General features: G+C 45.5%; 1 protein-coding gene across 20 annotated transcripts in view; it reads right to left on the bottom strand.

Moving 5' to 3' along the window:
• NEDD4L (NEDD4 like E3 ubiquitin protein ligase) overlaps positions 1–16,941 on the bottom strand; it is a 368,499-nt gene that overhangs the window by 7,374 nt on the left and 344,184 nt on the right. For all 20 annotated transcript variants that reach the window (XM_055297882.2, XM_055297880.2, XM_055297875.2 and 17 more), the window contains 6 exons: positions 10,758–10,831; positions 8,488–8,548; positions 6,591–6,650; positions 4,935–5,042; positions 3,400–3,496; positions 2,598–2,670 (listed from right to left, as the gene is read on the bottom strand). In XM_055297882.2, the coding sequence (XP_055153857.1) occupies positions 2,598–2,670; positions 3,400–3,496; positions 4,935–5,042; positions 6,591–6,650; positions 8,488–8,548; positions 10,758–10,831 (473 nt within the window). The remainder of the gene's footprint in view (positions 1–2,597; positions 2,671–3,399; positions 3,497–4,934; positions 5,043–6,590; positions 6,651–8,487; positions 8,549–10,757; positions 10,832–16,941) is intronic.

The raw sequence follows: 16,941 nt of genomic DNA on the forward strand, positions 1-16,941 counted from the left end.
ACAGAGTGCTTGGTGAGTGTGAGTTCCTATCATTTCAGAGGTCAGGACACACAGACCTGGCTTTGGTCTGCACTAATGAGCTGGGTGACCTTAAGGAGCTCATTGTTCCCACAGGGCTTCAGCATCCTCACACGGAAGATGCATGGGCTGAACGAGATGATTTTTGTTTGCTTTAGAGTCTACCTAAAAGGGCAGGTGGGCCTGTGATTCTTAATGAAGAGTAATTTTAAATGTCTGAGTAGTGACCTTTTATAGAACAATGAAATGAAGTCCTTTGAATGTCAGACACTCAATAATCACCACTGGAAAGCTTAATGAAAGGTACCCTCATCACAGAGAACCAGATCCTTCAGCTTCTGCTCTTCTAGGAAATCAGATTTTTATTTTGAACTTTAATTGTGTATCATAAAACATGGAAGAAATTAAACCTATGCATGGCAAAATTTCACGGCAGAACTGTTGCCACGAAACAGCCAGTGAAGTTTCTGTTTCCTATGTCAAAATACAGTCAGGGTTAGGTAGGAAGGAAAGCCATCTAGAAGAAACAGCAGAACAGTCCCACTCACGCTAGCCAGTGTTGCTTGCAACTGCCAGTCCTCTCCATCCGGGTCAAGTTAGTCTGGGGAGAACATCATTAGGAAAACTACGTAGTTGCTTTATTTCCGTGACACATAAAGAGGAAAATAAGTTCTGGTAAGAGCCAGCTGGGCTGTTCCCTTCCTGTAGGTGGATCTTTGCCCCTCCTAGTGAGGGGCTGTGAATTTTCAACCCTGCCAGCCTGTAAGAATCATCTGGGAAGCTTTGAAAATCCCACTGCCTGGGTCACACACCAGACCAATGAAGTCCAAATCCCAGGCATCAGTGATTTCTTTAAAGCTCTCTAGATGGTTCCAACATGCAGCTGAGGTTGAGAACCACTGAGTTCAGAGGTCTTATCTGGGAAGTTCTACTTGTGGCAGAATCATGCGGGCTCCGAAATAAAAAAGACAGTTCAATAGTTAAGATATGTGTCCCTGAAGTCACGGAGAAACATGGGCTGAATGAACATGAAATTGGTTCACTAATTTGGTTTCCTTGGAAAAGTCTAAAAAGAAAGTGGGTATATCAACAGAGGCAGTGTATCTGGTGTAGTGGTTAAGGGTGCAGGCTCTAATTCTGGTAGATCTGAATTCAAATCCTGTGATCTGGGAATCTGTGACTCAGGTGAGCCCTGGGCCAGCCTTCTGACAGCCCAAGGGAATAACACATCTCATAAGGCTGCCATAAAGATTAAGCAGTGCCTGACCACAGATGATGACTGTGCCCAATAATTTCGCTTTTCCTAATCTTCATCCTGGTTAGTATTATGAGCTTGAGTTCCGTATCACCACCCACAGTCCTGGGGCTTGGCTCAAAGCCAGTGCCTTTCATATGGAGGACAGTAGAACCCAGAAAACCACATATAACTTGGACACTGTTTGGATAAAAGCTCTGAACTACTCAAGCATTCTTCCCTTAGAATAAAGCCAGAGAACCATGGACAATGACTGCTCTGGATATTCATCAATTTTAGGCTGGAGTCAGCTTGCTTTCAAGGCTGTGACAGGCAATGACCACATTCATTCCATTTGGAGAGTCACGTGAGTGGTACGAATGGAAAAAAAGAATCCAACAGAAGTAAAAAATCTTTCACAGCCGATTTTTCGCAAACGTATTTTCATGAGAATTCTCTCCTGGCCAGCACTTCTAGTTTAAGGGAGGGCGTTTCCTGCAGGGAGTGTTCGGTTGCTTCTGTTAGCTCAGTACGGCCAGAGCAGGCTTTGCAGCCCCCGCTGCATGAGAAACACAGGGCTACGCTGCTCACCGTTTTCCAGAAGGCCCACTTCTGCTGCTTCCTCAGGAGCAAGAAATAAAGGCCTTTGCAGAAAAACCAACACGAGGGACATGGGAGTTGGAGTTAGCAAGAGCTCCCTGAACCTGGCTTCAAGAATTCATTTCCGTCCAGTCTGCATTTGTGCTGGGTTTCATGCAACTCTTCAGAAAACAGCTGGGACCCTTCTGCCTCACTGTGCCTCCTGAGAGGGCCTCCTGAGGGCAGCCACGCTCCATGCCTGGGCATCCCCGGCCACGTGTCAGCCTTCTTACCCTCCTCCAACCACAGTCACATTACCGCTCAATTCCAGGGAATTATGGGTTATTTATGGGCATAGAAGGCCTTTGAAAAAGGATGTTTCTACAGGGTATTTTGTCCTAACTTCTCAACCAATTTAAGGTTGGAGTAAAAACCCAATGTGTTTATAGAGGTTGAGAGCTGCCTTATCTATGTATGGGGAACAGTGAAAGCTCCATTACTTAGAATAATGAGGGAAGGACTGGGCTCAGAGGAGACATTCTTCACGGCAGGGAGGCCTGAGCCCTTTATGTGCCAAACATACTGAGTGCGTTACGTCTTATTAGCACTACTGTACAATTTCTATTTTCATCCACATCACTGTCCTTTAATTCTCTAAGCTACTTACAGACAGGAAACAGAGCATTCTATAGCCTCGAGCCCAGCACCATACCCAGCTAAGTAGTTCAAATATTGCTGTTGACATGCATGTGTTTTTGTCACTCACCATGTGTGAGCTCTGGGCAGTTTCTCAGGACTGCCCCATTGCTCTATTGTAAACAGCTGAGGACCATTGGAACCTAGACAAGAAAAGAAAAAGAAATGTTAAGAGTGCTTGGGGCAGAAGAATGAAGCTATGGTGTGGTCTGCAGTCCAGCTACTGTCAGGGCAGGGTTTGCTCCCAGGGGTGAGGTACAAGACACTCTCTTCTGTTGCAACATTGAAATTTAATGTTGAGGGAAGCCAGAAGTCTGCACAATCTCACAGAAAGACTCTGCATCGTCTCCAGAATGGAACTGCACCAAGTTTAACAAACACAACAGTTACGTGGAAAGGCAGGCAGCTACAGCCTCTCAGCTGGACCCTGGAAATTTAAACTTCGGGGGTGGGAGGACGAATGAAATGTGACCTTCAGTATGCAAAGTACAGAGTGATTTTTAAATCTATGGTAAACACTGAAAAATTCTGCCTACTGGAGGTGACTTTATACATCAGTTTACGATCATATAAATGACCCTGCAAAACCTAGTTTTTAACGATTTACTAAAAAACTAAAATAGGAAAAAAAAGAAAAGCAGCCTTATGGATCTCTTCACAAACTGCCCCCCAATCCCTCGAGGTAGAAGCACCATGTTATCTATATGAAGTATAGATAACAGTACTTTCATTGAACTTTTATGGAACCTATGCATGGCACACTGTCCTGAAACTTAGCCTTCTGCAGAGGCCTGGCGGCAGGGTTCTTGGGCCAGAGTTCATGCCTGGCTGGAAATTCCCAGGACAACTGAATCTAATGGCATCCTGCTCACCATAAAGTTCAGCAAATCCATTCATAGGTACTCGCGACGTCCCTGTGACAAACTGCAGTAACCGGATACGCTTTTCGGCGTCCATGAGTAGCACAGCCTATGAACAGAGGCAGAAGGTCATTATACCCCCCATGTGACCCATGGCACATGCTGCTGTCATGCAGGCAGGCAGAACTTAATCTTATTTATATTTCAATGTAAGACCTAGACAGTTGACTCTGAAAACTGAGTAGGTTTTTTATGGCCACAATACTAGCTGGCCTCTCTAATCTAAGAGACTGAGTGATCACAACGTCCGTCTCTTTCTTCTTCTGCCAATAGGCCAAAATAAATGATATAAAAAGCAAATTCTCTGAGGGCACTGAGCTCATGTTTCTGTGTTCGAGGCTTACCAGTTCCCCCTAAGCCAATTATAAATATACAGTATTTAAGATTTGTCATCACAAGGGGAAGCCAGGTTATGAGATGGGGTTTCAGATTGTAGACACATTCCCTAGAAGACATCATTTTATAAAATGAAACAAAAAAAAAAACAAAACAAAAAACAAAGGCAAAGATGGGGTTCTAAAACAATCTGTGTATCTTACATATCTGCATTATTACGGGAATCCAGGTGGCTTCACTGGTAATGCCACTTGGACTGCTGTAGGAAAACATCTAAAGCAAGCCAAGTGAGACCTGGACTGGGCTTTGAAGACTCTGCTTTTTTATCTCTGTATTCCTGCTGGCATTTGAAATAGTAATAAAAGGCATTTAGAAATGTGAAAAAGGCCGGGCACGGTGGCTCACGCCTGTAATCCCAGCACTTTGAGGGGCCGAGGTAGGAGGATTGCTTAAGTCCAAGAATTTGAAACCAGCCTGGGCAACATAGTGAGACCTCATCTTTAAATAAAAATAAAAATAAGAATAAATTTGAAAAAGTTAAATGATTCCTTTTTGGGGTGAAGAAAATAATCAGCCTTTTTGGGGATAACTGTTTTTTTTTTTTTAAGTTTGTTTACTATATCCCCCTTGGGCTAACCCATTCCTATTTTACTTCCCTCCTAAGCCGAACAGGATACAAACAGTGGCCCTAAGATAATAAATCAAATGTTGTGTTATGTTTGGTTGAAAGATACACAGATCAAAATATTTGTTGGAATATATTTTAAAAATTGAGAAAATGACTTAACAGAAAGTGGCATCTTGCAAAGCCATCCCTGAAGCCTGTTTCTGCCCTGGGAAGCCCCCATTTCTGTTTACACATTGGAGGACCAGTCCCTCAAATAAAAGTCACTTTCACGAGGTGGTCAAGGAAGGCCAGTGTGCTTTTGTAGGCACCAACTTCATTCAAGTCTAGCTGTCTGCTACAGTTACAGAGGAGCCACCACGGGGCTGCTGGCTCAGTTTGCCTCTTCCCTCCCCCAGCAGTCCAAGCTCTAACGGACCCCAAAGCCAGCATCAGTCCTGAAGTCAGACCACAATGGAGGGCGCCACGCAGCCCTCAATCCTGCCTCAGGTGGAGGACACCGGGTAGGGCTGGGCCCCGGAGTTACCTTCCAGAACCACTGAATGACGGGGTGGTTTGGGCAGTAGCCATTCTTGTAAATAGAATGCTGTCTCCAGTCATTCACATCCACATCACCGAGGCCGCACATGAGCAACTAGGAAGAAAATTTACCAGATGTAAAAGCAGGATGTGAAAGCTGCGAGATCACACACTGAGAAATGACCACCCTCAGTGCCAGCATGTGGTCACTGTGCCACGAAGGTAAGCTACCAAATCGTAACAACAGAAGAAGGCAGATACCTGTTCCAGGCTCCACCTGCCATAGCAGATCACAGAGGCAGCAGTCACGAGGGCGGCTCAATTTGAACCCTACGCAAGCCATGGCATGTCATATCAGATATAAAAATGCCACAGTCGTCCTCTCTACCCCTCTAGTCTTACACATGGGACCCGTGGATTTTCTCACGCTCCAGCAGCATCTGCGCATTAGCCTGGCTGCTTCTCCTCCCGAGAGGTTATTCCTCTGAATATCTGAAAGCATCTCCCTACCCACAAAAGAATTAGTGCTTATGACTCTCCTCCAGGTTGATCAATTCCAGTGATGACAAATCACCTCATCTGCCCAGAGGCCTAAGAACGGCAGACATATGCTAAGGCATAACTGGGTCTTCGGCTTAGCATTTAGTCTAAGGTTTGCTGTTCCTATTATGCAACTCTCCATCAGGGGAGGTTTCCTGTGGATAAATGGAAGATATTCCTGCAAAGGTACCAGAATGAAATGGAAACAGAACTAAGCCAGAAGCCAGGAAATAAAGTTCCTAGGCCTGACTGTGCCAAAACCTTGCTGGGTAAACCCAGCTGCTCTCTGCCTCAGTTTCCCACCTATCAGAGGAAAGGCTTGAGGTATATGATTTCTACAGACATCATCGATCTTGAACTTTCTCTTTTGAGATAAAAGTATAGAAAGCCAGTCTATGGGAAACGCTCACTGGATATGGATGGGGGAAATGGCCGAGTCCCACCAACGGCTTCTCAACAGACACAGTCTTTCTCCTGTTTCTCTCGACACAACAAAGGGCGAGATATTCCTCTGCTTTTAAAATGGCTGTTGCTCATCTATGTCAACACCAAGAAGCTGAATTAGACAATCATTAAACTACCTTTTGCTACTACCTTGTTGCCTTCTGATATTTTTCCTCACTCAACATAAACCACTTCAAGTTCAATGAGACGTCTGTTCTACAGGCCCAAGTAGATGCTTACGGCCACCTTGTGGCCAACACCCCCATTTGGCTGCCATGGTGGGGGTGGATGGGGATGCAGCAGAGGATACTTGGCCAGTCTGGTAGTGTAAGCAGGTTTCTGCTGTCCAGAGGGCTACTGCAAACCTTGTTTCTACTTGTCGTGGTGATTTGCCTCGCCTGGTGCATAGGGCCATGATCCCAGCTCTGCTCAGTGGCCTCTACTTACTAGGCATGTTCCAGAACTGCCCTCTGATGGGCAAGGCAACTACAGCTGATTATTTTTGCTGTTCCTTACTCCTACATTGGCAAATAAGTCCCATAAGAGACATGTAATAGAATTCATCTGAAGTTACTCTCTAGGACATTATGGATCCAAGAATATTAAAATATTACTTGTGAAGTAATGAGAGATACTTTAAAAAATCCACTTTACATAAAATAATGTTTATAATACAAACCTCCAGCTCATTTTCATCAAAAATTTTAATCAAATCAATAGGAAGTAGTTCTGTGAATCCCTGAAAGAAAAAAAAAATCATCTTAAACACCTATTGCCTTCAAAAAAAAAATTTCACAGGAAAAACAAACTTTTCTGGTTAGCCAGAAAAAAATATAATCTCTCCTGATGATTCCTACGTCAGTGACAGTATCAAGTAACCATAGTTCCAGTAAAAACAACACAGTCACAATATAAAAGTTTCAAAAAATCATAGAATCTAGAAGATTCAAGTAGTGGAGTAATTTCTGAAACCTGATGAAAATACGGGATACTGTAGGCAGGTGGATTCCAAAAGCCATTTATAACACTGCTGTGAGTCAGTGCGTCCTAAAATGCACAGGCTACAGATATGTAAGAGACACACTTAAAAATAACGTGCTGGAGGCATGGAGAAGAAACACAGAGGGAGGCAGGTGATGGGTGCAGAGGCTGTGCGTACAGAAAACCATGCTCCAGTTCCCAGGGTACCACTAACTATGGCGTGATCTAGGATGAGCTCAGCTCTGCTGGGCCCTGCGCGCTGCGAAAGCTGCGTTTCTGAAGGTATGGACCGCCTGCGGTGGGGTCCAGGAATCTGCTTCCTGGGATTTCTTATCTAAATAAAGAGTGAAACCTGCCATTCTGTCCTCCCATTTTAAGTCCCTAAGGCCCCGAGTTGTTTCTGAGTGTGCTGCCCCGGCTTCACGCATCCTGTGTAGGTGCCTGAGTGAAGGGAAAGCATCGCCCCACGAGAGCTCTGCCTCAGTGCAGAGAAAATCAGTCACGTGGACGCGAGGCTGTTTCCTGTGTGATCTTCGAGGTAACTAATACTATCAGATTTAAGAAAGAATTTCACTTTTGGTCCAAGTGGAATACTGTTTAAAATGATGAATCCCTCACCCTCTGCTAGGGGCCTGGGAGCATCCCTGATATTAAAAAGTTGCATCTGGGCAGTGCCCGCTTTGCTCCGTTAACAGGGTAAAAGCTGTCATGAGGTGGCTGGGTATAAAATAAATAAAAACTCAGCTTAAGAAAATGTGTTTTCCATGTATCTGTACAGAAGAGAACCTGCAATGAATTACGCCACAAAGAAAAAGGGCAGGGGATTAAAAAAAAATGCCCAGGACTGGGCGCAGTGGCTCATGCCTGTAATCCCAGCACTTTGGGAGGCCGGGGCAGGTGGATCATGAGGTCAGGAGATCAAGACCATCCTGGCCAACATGGTGAAACCCCATCTCTACTAAAAATACACAAATTAGCTGGGCGTGGTGGTGTGTGTCTGTAGTCCCAGCTACTAGGGAGGCTGAGGCAGGAGAATTGCTTGAACCCAGGAGGCAGAGGCTGTAGTGAGCCGAGATCGCACCACTGCACTCCAGCCTGGGCGACAGAGTGAGAATCTGTCTCAAAATAAATAAATAAATAATGCCCAGGCAGCAGTGATCCAGGGAGGGAGGGGTGGCAAGGCACTGCGGGGACTGCGCTTTATCATTCAGCTCTCAGTCCTCGGGCTTCTTGGAACCTGTCACTGCAGCAAAAGGCAGCCTTTTCTTGGGTACCGCCTGAAACTTCAAGACAATGGTTGTAGATCAAGTTTGTAAAACGTCCTCTTTAAAAACAGGACAAATGTAAAAATAAGAGAAGCCAAGCAGGAGAACCCATGAAAATGAAAAAGAAGAGGTGGTGGCACAACGGCTGAACACTCTTGTGCTGGAGACTGGCCAGCAGTGTGAGCTGTGCGATCCTGGCCTTCCTGCAGGGTCCCCAGCCTTACCTCTGTCTCTGATCAGCTCCACCACACCAGCTAAAGGAGAAGCGCGATCCCCCCTCGACCCGGGACCAGAGGCACATGGCAGAGAACCCTGGCTAGCATGGCTTACCTCCAAGAAGGCGTTCATCTGCTTCTGGACCCTGTTCACAAATCTCCACTGGATGACTAAGCTGCAGGAGAAAAAAGGACAATATTGAACCACCTCCATCATCACTAGTGCTCACTGCTTTCTCCACAACAGGGAGTGCTTCTCCTCCATCCATGACAGCAGAGCAGAGGGGAGGGTCTCCTCTGTGCCCCCACTGTTTAGTTTATTCATGGCTTCTTTCAAGACTCCCTGGAACACCCGTGAAAAACCTAAAATCTCACTGGAGATTTCAAAAGAGTAATTAACTTCCCCCACATCAAGGTTTGGCTGACCTAAACTGCTTTAAATGCTTAACTGCTTTAAAATGCCTTAAATGCTTTAACTGCTTTAAAATGTGACAACATGGAGAAAAGGGAAAAGTCCATGGGGTATGAACACACACGTATACGTGTATAAGATGCACACACCCGTATACACACCCACATATATGTATATGTATTTGTAAAGAGTACTCAGGACAATGCATTTAGTTATCTAATATTTCATTCTAGTGTCCAATGTGCTAATATTCAACAATAACATATAAGCTTTATCAGCAAAATGATTTGCACTCATAATTTAATGCCAAAATTTAGAGGATGAATGGTAAGACCTCCTTATGCAACTGAAGTTCATCAAAACCAAGTTCCCTGCGATAGTGTTTAATGCACAGCATAAGTGATCACAAGGCAAATGTACTCTGGATGTCATCTGAGGCATTCCATCACTCTGAAGGGCTCTCACCTTCGGGGTGGTACACTGTAACCATGGTAATGGCCCTGAGGACCAGCCTGCAGCACAACCACTGTGCAGCCTCTCAGGCGGCACCTCCTGGGCTACAATGAACAGCTCAACAGCATTCTTCTGGCACCAGGGGAGCCAAGGTATCAGGGAGCAGTTGGTGATTTCAATTATACTTTTAAAAATAAAGCTAGCTGGAACCCTGCCTGGCCCTGACTCCCACCACGTTTGAACCCTAAAAGAATTAACTGCAAAGAATGATGCAAGACACATACCACGCATGTCAGAGTCCTCAGATTTGAGACCTGGGTCACCCTGAGCTAGAATATTTTTTAAACCCCACTCACAGTCTGTACTTTCTGAAGGAAGACAATGGTGTCTGCCAGGGTGTCATCAGCTAAGATTGTTCATATTCAGAACAAGAGAGCCAATTAATGTGGCCAGGTAAGAACTGATGTATCTTATTTCTAGTCTATGTATTCAGCATAACAAGCTTTCAACTTGAGAGTGGAAAAAAGTCTGCCGTGTAATAGTTCCACTCCTTCCTGGGATCTCTGAGTAGAGACTCTAACATGCTCCGTTTCTTCCTAATTAGGAAGGACAGTAGGTTTTTCTTTGCAGATCACATTGAAAGGTGCTAAGACCCACAGTCAATGCAAGAGCTGTCTGAATTCAAGACCTCTGACCAATTCCAAATGAGAAGAAAGGAGGGAGCCTAGCTTGTTGAAACGAAGCACTGAATGCAAACGAGGAACTCAGGCCACTGCGGCGACCACAAGAGAGCAGAAACCAGGTGCCAGAAATCACACACTGCAGTGCTCACCTCACCCCTGCACCAGGGGATCTCCTTGGAAGATCCCAGAGTTATGCATTTGAAGCACACATACATACACTAAAAAAGAAAACGTAACGTGCCCAACAGAGAAAAAACTTCTGCCTGGTACAAATGTCTTAGAATCACTTAACAGCTAGACTTCCAAAAAGACTCAACGTTTTGTTCCACTGAGGCTGAGGTTGAGTTAAGAATATTACAAATACCAGAAAGAATTCCTTAGGGTTGCACATGCTGAATTCTTCCTATCCATTTTAACTATTTCTGTACCTTTCTATTATGGAAAAGAAGTTGGGAGAGAGACAAAATATTTTTAATTTGTTGGTTCCTAATTTTGCCCTGCCGGTCACTGACACCGTGGTCCTCCGTTGCAATTCTAAATCTTAGTTGATATCCACATATTCCAAAAGAGTATTTGCCATATTACTCAATAATATAGACCTTCTCTCCCTCCTCTGCTCCTTTATAGGGCAGCTCAATGGAGTCATGATACAAGACAGACTTTCCATCTCATATTCAACTTCCCATTAGCTCAAGCCAGAAAAGAACTTATATTGTTGAAAACTGACCAATCAACTCATGCCCATAATAAATGCATGAGCTGTTTCAGAAAGGGACAGTGACAAAACATGCTTTTCAATTTATTCAAAGAAAAGGCAGTAAATACGTGTATACATACTCGATATATTCCCTTTTGTTTTCATTTGTGACCATTATTTCTGACCCATTGGGCTTCAAATCCACTTGATATGTCTGTAATTACAAAGACAAAACAACAATTACTATCACGAAGTTATCTTGCATATTATTATTGAGTGACAATGTCTTACTATAAAAGGAAGACAACATGTATTCAGAAATATTTCCCAGCAAATGGGCTCTGTGCACAAGAGAATGTCCAATGAGGCTTTTTTGCTAGGATGTTACACAGTTAAAGATGCTATCATTAAAGGCAAATTGTTTTATGGTTATTTATGACTTTTAATTATTCTTCATATATTAGCAATAATGAAGAGCAACATTTTTTCATCTGCCATTCATTTATCAGGAAACTAATTATGTTTAACAGAGAAAAGAACAGGGTACAACCATCAAGACTCCAGAAATCCAAATTCTAATGCATTCTGTTTCTGAAAATTATATTTTCTAGTCATAAAAAAGGATGGATGGCATTTCTTTCAAAAATGCAAACAGAAACTTAAAGACAAGAAAGAAGCTTAAGGATTCAGGCTGAAGAGACAGATTTATCTGGTTTTTGAAGACATTTATTTGCATCAGATGCCTTCTCCTCACTCATCTGCTCTGAAGCGTCCTCCCTTAGCGCCACCTACGATCATGAAAAAAGCTGCTGCAATCAGGGCAGCCCTTTCTCCTATGCCCTGACCCAGACCTAGCTTACCATAAGGCCACATATCGCAGTAACCAGCGTTGAGGGAAGGGAGAGAGGCCTACTATTTTAAAATAAAATGTTTTTTCTAATTTTGGGGAAAAAAAGGTGGAAAAATATAGCACCTACACCTCTCCTACTGAAAGAAAGCCATGCCACTATTTTGGTGGGGTTCCCTCTAAGTCTTTTTTCCTCTGCCTGCTGGTTGCATTATAGACTAAACCAAGCCGGGGGAGAGGGTTTTCCAAAGTAAGTATTAGGGTAGTACCCAGGAGGGATGGAGGTTCCATGTTGTGATGAACTCTGTGCCCTGGCAGAGGCCGCCTCTAGGGGTTCCTTGGTCCTGCCATCTGTACCCAGGAGATCCTGAGCCCCTCTGACCCGAGCGCTCGCACCTGTGTCTCTCATGCGGCTTCTCTACGCACTGGATCTTGTTCCCATTCACACTGAGGTGGCTTTTCAACGTAAAACACATTCATCATCTATTCAGTCCCTCGACATTCTCTTTTTCTCTTTATTCAGGAAGGAATCTCATTTTTCCACTATGCTTTCCATTTCTGCAAAGTCAATTGAACTCTTCACTGTGCCCAATGTGAATTTTAATCCCGCTGCTGTGTTTCCGGTTTTTCTGACATCCTTCATTTCTCCATTTCCCTTTCCAGCTGCCATCCTCCCAGTGCATCCCATTTTCTCCCAGGGGTCATCTGCTCCTGCCCCGTACAGGCCGTGTCGGGGATGGAGGATGCCAAACAGTTTCCACTTGGGGGTGGGGTGGGGATGTTTCTACAGTGAAACACTGCCAGTTCGTGGCTGGTTCTCAGAGGTACGTGGACGACAGTGCTCATCCATACCTTTTGTTCTACGTGTTAATAAACCCAGGTTGGCTTTTCTTCTTTTCCCCATTTATTCCTCCCCAGACTGCCTTGTTGTTCCTTCAGTAAGAGTTTTCTTATCAGATCCACACCAATGACAAGTTAATAAATCCCTGCCCAGGTGTTGGTATTGAGAAGGCTTTCGGTACAGCTCGGCTACACTCAAGCCAAATCTTTCCTCCCACCCTTTCCCCTCGCACAGGGAAAGGGAAGGAGGTGAAGTAGATAAGCATCCACAATCCCTGTAATACACTCCTTCCAGCATTCATCCAGCCCTCTTTCCTTGATCACAGAGCCTTCCTTGGTGTTGCCTGAAAGTTGTAATTTCCAGAGAGCTATTGAATGAGCGGGTCGGCCACAGACAAAGTGGGGAGGGGAGGGCCAAAGAGGAAAACACTCTGCTTCCTCCAAAAGCAGTGCCCAGAGATGAGAGAGAAAATAAGTCAGTGTTGCCGAGTGCAGAGAACTGGTTCTCACCTTCACTGTGGGAGGCAGTCTAATTGGTTCAATCTTTTTCTGAAGATATTATAATTTGGCAATAGGCATCACAATTTTAAAATTATATATCCCTTCTCACAGTAATTTCTCTTTTGGAGTTTATAGCAATGGAAAAAAATTAGTCAAGTACACAAAATGTATATTCCAGATTATACATTTGTATGTTATATATATTATGTATATATGTGAGTATTCCAGGGTTATACAGAATTATATGTTTATATAGAAAATACTAAAATAGCCTAAACGTCTCCCAACAGGGCACGGTTAAAAATATATGGCATGTCTACAAAGTAAAATTCAGCACAGTCATTAGAATGTTATAGACTAATATTTAGTGACATGAAAAGGTACGTGTGATGTATTAATTTGAAAACTGTTTTCTGTTCCTGTGTTAGTTTGCTGAAAATGATGGTTTCCAGCTTCACTCATAAGTGGGAGTTGAACGATGAGAACTCATGGACACAGGGAGGGGAACATCACACACCGGGGCCTGTCAGGGAGTGGAGGGCTAGGGGAGGGATAGCATTAAGAGAAATACCTAATGTAGATGATGGGTTGAGAGGTGCAGCAAACCACCATGGCATGTGTATACCTATGTAACAAACCTGCACATTCTGCACATGTATCCCAGAACTTAAAGTATAATAAAAAAAATTTGGGAGGCCGAGGTGGGCAGATCACGAGGTCAGGAGTTCGAGACCAGCCTGGCCAACATGGTAAAACCCATCTCTACTAAAATACAAAAATTAGCTGGGAGTGGTGGCTCACGCCTGTAATCCCAGCTACTCAGGAGGCTTGGGCAGGAGAATCGCTTGAACCCAGGGGGCGGAGGTTGCACTGAGCCGAGATCATGCCATTGCACTCCAGCCTCGGCAACAGAGCGAGACTCCATTTCAAAATAAATAAATAAATAAATAAATAAAAATAATAAAAAAGAAAACGGTATGCAGAGTGCAATTCCACTTCTGTAAAAAAAAAAAATCTGTTTTGTGCTTACAGAAAATAATTCTGGAAAATATAAATAAAAATGTTAATCCTGAGTTTTCTTGAGATACTGGGAACAAGTGACATTTATTTATTTTACATATTTTTATTATACTGGCTTTATTTTTATTATGGAGGTTAATATTTTATAATTAGATAAACTAATAATTTTTGAAAGAAAAGAAAAAATGGGCCCATACTAACCCATGCTAAATGAGGTCACAGCAGTAAATCATCCTGTGGGCAGCCGTCAAGTTTCATGGTTGATTCTGACCCTGGGTTTCTCTGTGGGGGAGTGAGGAGAGGGCCCAAGGATGGGCACAGGATGAGGGGTTTGTAATTCTGCTCCCTAAGCTACTAGGTTAGGGGTCACGCCCCCAGATCTCGGTGCCTCCTGGCTCGAGCCCTCAGTGGTACAGAAATGCATCCCTCTAGGGTTCGTTACAGGTGGCACTTTCATGAGTTACAGGCGACACTTTAATGAGAAGCAATGACCACTCTTCAAATTCCACTTTTGAGACTGGCTGTCGGGAGCTGATCGTGAGACCGTCTCCTGCAGTGCAGTCATATTGTCCAGCCCACCACACTGCCTTACTGCCACTGGCCGGTGCCCCCGAGTCCTTGCTGGTTGGGCACGAGGCTCCATGAGGGATGGAGGAACAGAGACCACGCCCAGGCTATTTGACTCTAATGCTCGCCTCTGGGCATAAAGATTCCCCACGGGCCTCATTCCTGTCTCACCATCGCTCTAACTACAGCCTGTGTTCTCCTTTCCCCCAAATTCGTCCCTTCTTAACATCAGCTGTTGCCACCACAGGAGGGGACTGTATGTCCTTAGCACCGAACGCCGGGTGGCACCGTGACAGTGTCAGCCCTAAGCGGGAGAAGGCGGGGCAGCGTCACACAGAGGCTGCTCTCCACCCCGCGCATCTCCTACAGGTGCTGCGGCAGCGCCCTGACCCCATCATGAGGGTGGACAGCATCCCGGAGGAGGCAGAGATCCAGCAAAGTGACCAAGGAGAAACAGCGAACTGCAGATGGAGCTGGTGCTGGCACCCAGGGGCCCTGCTCCCTGGTGAGCAGTCTGCAGAGCCTCCTCTGTGGGGTGGATTCTTGCCACCTTCAGCCACGAAACGCACACCCCGCCCTCCCAGGGCTTTCTGGGCCATCGCCCTCCTGTGCCTGGGCTCCTGGAGGACCCCACACAAGGAACACAATGCCCAGCCACAGCAGGTGCTCAGCAAGAGCTCGTGGGAAAATACTGCAGTAGAAAAACTCCTCTTTAAGTCTACCGGCCCCAGCATAAACTTGGCTCTCTTCCTCACAGAGATCAGAGGAACTTCTGGGGGACTCCCTGCCTTGGCCAGTTAACAACCCGATTCCCACACATCTCCCTGACCCTCCATAGATGCTTTGTGCTGCCTGGGAAGCTGCTGAGAGACAGCTTGGATCATATGGAATATGCTGGACTTGGGGGGAGCAAGACTTGTCTGCTTGTTAGACTCCATTCTTGGAAACGGAGCACTGCTGGGCAAACGCCCACTGATGGGTGCTCACAAATCCTGCAGGGCATGGCCTCAGGGGCAGTCAGCACCCTGCACCCCCATCACTCCACCAACCAGGCCTTCCTCATCCTCCCCAGCCTCTCCAGCAGCGCAACTACTGACAGCAGGGAGGCAGCGAGTCCATGCCAGCCTTCCCACTTCCCGTCTTGCCAGGTGCCATCCCTCTGTGTCCCTGACTAGCCTGAAGGCGCCAGGGCCTCAGCCCTCCTGGGAGCCACCTCCAGCTCTGGGCTCTTGGTCTGGCTCCTTCCGGCTTCGGCCAGGACATGCTCTGCCCTCTCCCTCATATTGACCATTTCTGCCTTTTCACTCACTGCCTTTCCCCAAGTGTTTCTCTACCTTTTAATTCATTATCACCCCCTAAAGAGCCTTTTTAGATTCTTTCTGCCAGTGGCCCACCTCTCTCCATGAAATCTTAACAGAGAGATCCACAGTACACCTGTGGTATGTGCTGTGGCTTTTGAGAGGGCCACAAACCACTTTAATGTCTGAGATGATCTCCTCCTTTTTCCCTTTGTGTAATCATTCCTATGGAGACTGGCTCGCCCCAATCCTAAAGAACCTTCCTATATGGCTGCTGCCCATGCTCTCCCTCCAACTACCACACAGCCTCTTGAAACTTCTGGCACCTTGTCAAACCAATCAAATCAGGCCAGGCATGATTTGCACTTCAGGAGGCTGAGGTGGGCAGATCACTTGAGGCCAGGAGTTCGAGACCAGCCTGGTCAATATGGCGAAGTCCTGTCTCCACTAAAAATATAAAAATTAGCCGGGCATGGTGGCGTGCACCTGTAGTCTCAGCTACTCAGGAGGCTGAGGCATGAGAATTGCTTGAAAGTAGGAGGCAGAGGTTGCAGTGAGCCGATATTCTGCCACTGCACTCCAGCCTGGGTGACAGAGCGAGACTCTGTCTCAAAAAACAAACAAACAAACAAACCCATAACCAAATCAGACGTTGCTCTGCTGAACTTGCAATAAAGAATTTTCACTTGTTACAGCCCTAAAAGGGCCCCTCCTCCCAGTGGGGGCAGGTATGTGTGCACAGCAGTGAATGGGGGTGTGGCTTATTCTTCCTGCTCGGCACAGGATCATAGTTTAAATACTGATATTTCTTCAGTGGAAACTTTCATATTAGGCCCTAGAAACCAGCAGCCCGATTCTTACCAATCAGAAAGAAAACAAATTGCAAAATAATGGCAACAGCTGCAGCTTCATTACATGAAGGAACAGCTACCAAACCTCATGGTCTGATATTTCTTTTTTTTTTTTTTTTTTTTTTTTTTTTTTTTGAGACGGAGTCTCGCTCTGTCGCCCAGGCTGGAGTGCAGTGGTGCAATCTCGGCTCACTGCAAGCTCCGCCTCCCGGGTTCACGCCATTCTCCTGCCTCAGCCTCTCCGAGTAGCTGGGACTACAGGCGCCCGCCACCACGCCCGGCTAATTTTTTGTATTTTTTTTTTTAGTAGAGACGGGGTTTCACCGTGGTCTCGATCTCCTGACCTCGTGATCCGCCCGCCTCGGCCTCCCAAAGTGCTGGGATTACAAGCGTGAGCCAC

This window comes from Symphalangus syndactylus, chromosome 1 (assembly GCF_028878055.3).
Source record: "Symphalangus syndactylus isolate Jambi chromosome 1, NHGRI_mSymSyn1-v2.1_pri, whole genome shotgun sequence".
Lineage (NCBI taxonomy): Eukaryota > Metazoa > Chordata > Mammalia > Primates > Hylobatidae > Symphalangus > Symphalangus syndactylus.